General features: G+C 37.3%; 1 protein-coding gene across 1 annotated transcript in view; it reads left to right on the forward strand.

Moving 5' to 3' along the window:
• LOC124162020 overlaps nt 1-865 on the forward strand; it is a 35,636-nt gene extending 34,771 nt beyond the window's left edge. The window contains exon 12 of the mRNA XM_046538345.1: nt 645-865. Coding sequence (XP_046394301.1) covers nt 645-734 — 90 coding nt within the window. The 3' untranslated portion in view covers nt 735-865. The remainder of the gene's footprint in view (nt 1-644) is intronic.
• The last annotated feature ends 5,135 nt before the right edge of the window (nt 866-6,000 follow it).

Raw genomic sequence — 6,000 nt, forward strand, 5'->3', positions numbered from 1 at the left:
TTTTTTCGCCTCTTTAACGTTCAAGAGGCCTGTTCAGACAATTTCGCCTGCTAAAAGAGACAGAATCCTTCACTTCCACAAGCTTCCAAAATTGTTTACATAAATAACGTCTTTCGTTTGTTTTTTGTCCAAATGAGATGCATCGTGGGACACCCCCGTCCCGTTGCATACAAATTTTTGCATCAAAATTTTTGGCCCAAAACTGTAACAGCTCTTTATTAGTTTTTAAATTATTTGCTTGAAAAAATATTATTTTCCTTATAGACATTTGAGATTTTTGCTTCTAGGATGGTTTATATTTATGATCCCATTTTTATCTTTTACTGCCAATTGAAAATGTAGATGGATTTTTAGTGGAATTTCTAGATGATAATGAAGCTGAAGTACTGCTGAGTAAAGTATTACAGAAAAAGAGTTAATGTTGAAAAGGAAATAGTTTTTAGAAACATCAGTTATTTTATTTAAACAATTATGCCGAACAATTTTCTTGTTTCCCATGTATGTGCTTGCTTCATTGCTTTTGGCAAATTGTAAGGAATTGGTTGAAGAAATGCTTATAAAAAACATTTAATTATATTTTCCATATTTGTTTATTGTGTTCGCAGAATGGTTCAACATTATTTTGATGCCTTATTTCTTTTCAGGAATTTCAAGAAATTTGTCGAATGTGGGCCAAAGCAGAGATCAAGTCTAGGAAAGTGAAGAGTGTGGAAGAGAAAAAATTTATTTCATAGAAAGAAAGATTTATGTATTTTGTTTGTCTTGATGATATTCATTTAGACTTGTATATTTTTATTAGTATCAAATTTTTTGTGCAAAGAATATATGTAATCCACAAATAAATATACGATGTTTATTTTGTAAATCTTGCTTACAATTTAAAGGGTATCTTTTGACAGAATATGCCTCGTGAATGGTGTCTAGGGTGCTGGTTTAAAGTAATATTAGTATTTTTATGGAGTCTGGTTAACTAATGACTCGATGTAAATATTGTTAATACTAGCCATAGATTTGCAGCTCTAAATCCTGCCCCCTCGACTTGAAGGCCATTTTCATTAAGGTAATATTGAAATTTTTGCACTAAACTATTGTCAAATGTCATAAAAAATGTAGGTCATAAGCTTAAAAACATTTCAATAGCTTGAATGTAGCACGTGTTTTTTTGTCTGGAAGAACCTTCATATTTACATGACTTATATTCAACTCAGAATGGTCTGTATTAGGTCCATAATTCCTGCCAGATGGATGTTAGTTGTTAAGTCACAGATCACAGTGATCTCCACTGAAGAGGAAGAAGGGCAAAGAATGTAGCGATGACTTCCTATTCCTTATTAATAATAATAATAATTTTATTCCATCCTGGAGACATTACATGAATGCATAGGACAGGTCAAGTTAAGAAAAAAAAATCACAGACAAAGGCACAGCAGTTCAACATTACGAAAAGTACTCATCCACAGTATAAAAACACTTTGTCATAAGAAACTTCCTCAGCTGGTATTTGAAAGCTGACAATTTTTCAATGTTTTTCAAATGCCTGGGAAGGGCATTGTACATTTTGATGCACATCACTCTTGGACCTAAAGAAGAAACCTTAAAATTTTGCTGTACAACATGTAGATCGGATGTCTGTCTAGTATTGTGTTTATGATGACTCATTTTTACTAAACAAAGATAAATTTTCCCAAGTAAAAACCAAAGTACAATAAATATAGATTGATGGCACAGTAAGCAAGTCCAATTTTATAAAGAGAGGTCGGCAATGGCTCCTGAATGGGCATTACACATGGATCTTACTATCTTCTTTTGGATTATAAAAATTTTATCTAACAAGGATGATGAACCCCAAATAATTATACCATATGATATATGAGAAAAAAAGGTAAGCATATTATACAATTTTGAGCACTTCAACACTAAGTGAGTGCTTAACAATAGACAATAAATAGTACGCAGAGTTTAGTTTTTTACATAGGTTCTCAATGTGATAGGACCAATTCAAAAGTGGGTCAATATGGACACTGAGAAATTTATTCAATTTATCTTTGCGGCTGAGTGGTTTTGGCAAGCTGGGGTGGTAGCCTTTTGTTAGATCCTGTTCACTGTCTGTGGGCTGATGGGGAAGTGGGAGTACCGCGGGCAATAGCGGTAGAGAAGTTGATGCTGCCTAATGTTCATAGTCGTCTTAGTCAAAGAAAATGTGTGAGTCATGGGTGCTCTCAGGTATTTGAGGCCTGGCTCTGAGACAATTCCTACTCATTTGGAGAGGATCGATGGTCATCCCCTCTCAGAGAACCAGGAAAATGTCAGCTACCAGGGTCTTTTTCTTAAATGTTATATTTAGTTGCATTAGTCACAGATACTTTCACAAAACCAACGAGTGTTAGAAATCTTTGTAATGTGTGCTATTTAGTCAATGAATTTACTTTCCCTGTGTATGTATATGGTATCCCCTCTTTAAAGTTATTCTCTTTTTTACGTCTGCATGGTCATCCTATCTTCATAGGAATTTTCTTTCTCCTCCATTGTGTCTGTTTCAGGTCAGCCTATGTACTGTGTCCTTGTACTCCTTATATTGCTCTGTATTTTTCTTGCCTATTTATATCCTTTTCACACTTACTTGTCCACTTGGTCATCCATCAGTATAACTCTCAGTAACTCACTTCAGTACCAGAATTCAAATATTTTTAGTCTACTTCTAGTGCTCTGATGTCAGTATCTCTGACCCATACCATTCAATGCTATGCATGGAACCCACACCAAAAGGAATTTTTTTCTCAATAAATATTAAGTAAACTATTAAAATACTAAAAACATCAGTCTATCCCTGTTGAACGAAGGAGCCTCTTGCAACGATGGCTCACCATGCCTGAGGCACCAAGTTTCTATCACCTCTGGCAGGCAGCTCGCTGAGACAATCAGTTATGAAAAAATCCTTGGTGTCCACATATTGATTTATGAATGTATAGTGAGATATTCTGACTTGTGTCTCAGTCAATTTAGGGGCCCTGTCTCTCACATTGTTCAAGGCTGCAAGATAGCTATATTCTCATCATCATGTTTACTGGAAGTGAATCCCAGTCGTGAAAAATTGACTCTTTTCTATTGATACCACTCAAGTAATGACAACAAGAACAGATCTTAATCTCTTGGGCAGAATGTAATTGAGTCTGGCTCCAGTTTCTAAGGTGGTCATCATCTAAGCCTGAATGCCATCGCCTTGGATTTCCGTACTGCCCCACCTATCATAATTTCATCAGATGGTTTTGGAATATAAATTAGAGCCATGTAACTGATTGGAGAGTTAAATTTGCTCTTTTAGAGTTTCTACCCTTTCCTGATTTCAAGGAAAGGGAGATGTCTTGTAAGTACAAAACCTAAGGCACCATCCCACTTAAGAGGGCATCACTCCTGTATTTTTTCCCTGTGCATTAGCATTGGTATTAGCATTATGAAAAAAGATGAAATATTTGATTGAGTGGAACCACTTTCTCATAATTAGAAGTACATTTGAGGACCTCAAATCTGGAAAGCTAGGGACCAAAGGGTTTCTGGATTTCTGGTCTTCATGGTATATATTGTAAATTAATTAACTTATAAATGCAGTCAGGCTCTTGTGCTTGATATTTGAGTTCCCTGTGACCCTGCCTAGGTTTTTAGCATATGTGCATAGTGTGTGCTAACTTCATACTTGTGCCAAAACAAGGCTCAGAGAATGGTGCCACGAGGTGGAAGTCGAAACACTACCCAGAGGGATTTTCAAACATTCCGGATTTCTGGTTTTCCAGATTTCTGGATTTGAGGTCCTCAACTGTACCATCAAAGGCATCCGTGTTGATCACAGTTGTAGTCCAAGCTGCATAAGAATGACAAAGGATGCCCTAGTCATTTTAAAAGTGTTTGCAGATGTAAGGCAGCCAGAAAACTTTTCTAGATGAGAAATATTTGGAGATATCCTGGCTAAGTTCTCTCGGGTTTCCAGCTGAGTAAGAGGATCCATGTCATCCAAAGTTTCAAGGTCCATCACATTCCTCATCTCTAGCTGGTGCTATGGGAGTTTCCTGTATTAAATTTTATGCTGATGTTTCGGTGTCTTGCCATTGTCTGGCACAGATTTTCATTCTCAAAAGACTTAATAGCCTTCAGCACAGGCCACCACGAGCTGCTCAGTGCATTATACTGGTGTCTTGACTGAAACACCAGTTTTCAATCAGATTTCAATTTGGTACCTCTGTGGGTAATGTCTCAATAGTTGGAGATTCTTCTGAGTGTTTCCACAATGTCGAAGTGGATGTATTTATTTCTGCAATCCAATGGTTCACTATGGATTACATGTAAGATATAAGGTAAGTTTACTTCCCCAATCACACAAGTGACCCACCCTATGTGCTAAGCAACTCATGAGAAGAGTTGGTATCAAGGAAGCATTCAAGGCCACAGTATACCAGGGGAGAGGGTTTTCCACCCCCAAAGGAGTTAGGGGAAATGGCCCAAAAAGTGTACTCTCTCCAAATAACCCCCTCACTATTAAAAACTTTTAACTTAAAAACTTTTTCTGGCGTTCCACAAATTACTTGAAATCAGGAAGCTAGCTGTAGACTGATCACGTTTGGGGTGAAAACTCTTTGTTAGTAGGGTAGGGGTATGACTGCAACACTAGCCTTAAGGCCTTCTTTGAAACTCTTTTCCATTGACAACTCAATTCTGGATGTGTATTACTTTTTGGTGAGTACCAAATCAGAAGGTTTTGTAGATGTTATCTCAAAAACGGATGTCAAATGAGGATAGTAAAATATTTGCGAATCCTGCAGCAACAATAATAAACTCCATTATCCTGCCTAGCAAGGAAATTCGTCACTTTCAATCATTGATTTCCAACAGTTAACACATCCAGGAGGACATGGGACCCTAAGAGGTGGGATGCAAGGCTTGAGATGGAATACACAAGTTTATCGAGATTGAGAGAATTTTAGAGCAGTAAAACCAACAAGGGATTAATCCAAGGCGGTGCATTCTAATATTAACCCCCAACCCTCCAGAGGTGCCCTCCAAGCCCGCTCTTTGAGGAGATGGAGACATAAAATTGACCCCGAACTTCAAGGAATAAGTGGTTGGAAAGCACCACTGGGGAGGGGTGCAGATGGAAGAGCGACGTTGCTTCTGTGTGATCCAATGGGTCAAGTACCAGCTGATGGATAAGGGTCGACTGCCATAGTACCAGTTACGGTTAGAGACAGAACCTTTTCGTGTGAATTGGCAATGCAATACGTTGTGTGCCTGAGTTGGGACATTCGATGAAGTGGTTCTGTAAATAGGAGTTAAACGTCCTTTCTTTTCCTGAATTCTCAAAATTACCACCGAAGCCTGATACCTATAAACTCAATATCAACGCAGTAGTAATTAGGAGGTAGAATCGCCTTGGCAACAGGGAGAAGACTCGATAAAGCTTAAAAGTAATTCCGCATTGATTACTACAGACGCCGGTCATTCGCAGCTCGTTATGATTACACGAAGAACAAAATTACCACAGGAGTGGAACATTAGTCTGACTTAATACACGATTCAAATTATTTTCCTCCATGAGACCAAATTGTCCGAATTTGATCCTCAAAGCGACCTGTAATTTGGTGGAAATTCTCTTTGGTGGAATAAGTCTATCTTATCGATTTTCTTCCTTAAGTTCAGTTCCTAACCGTGGAATAAAATAATATACGAAGATACATTTCACATAAATGTAAAATTTCACTGAATGATATTTCCCGACATGAAAGAAAGATGCCTGCTGAAGGACGCACTCTTGCGTACTTTGTCCGGCTGAAGGCGATTTTGGCAAGACTACATGTAAGTTTAATTATGAAATGAAAGATTAAAATAATTAAACATTTTTGGAATTATTTATAAGTGATAAATAATTTCACATTAACCTTACTACGCTAACATTTTAGTAATAAAAGCTTATTTGACCATTTTTGACTTGCGTAGGATAATTCTGCGTACCGC

This window comes from Ischnura elegans, chromosome 7, assembly GCF_921293095.1.
Source record: "Ischnura elegans chromosome 7, ioIscEleg1.1, whole genome shotgun sequence".
Classification (NCBI taxonomy): domain Eukaryota; kingdom Metazoa; phylum Arthropoda; class Insecta; order Odonata; family Coenagrionidae; genus Ischnura; species Ischnura elegans.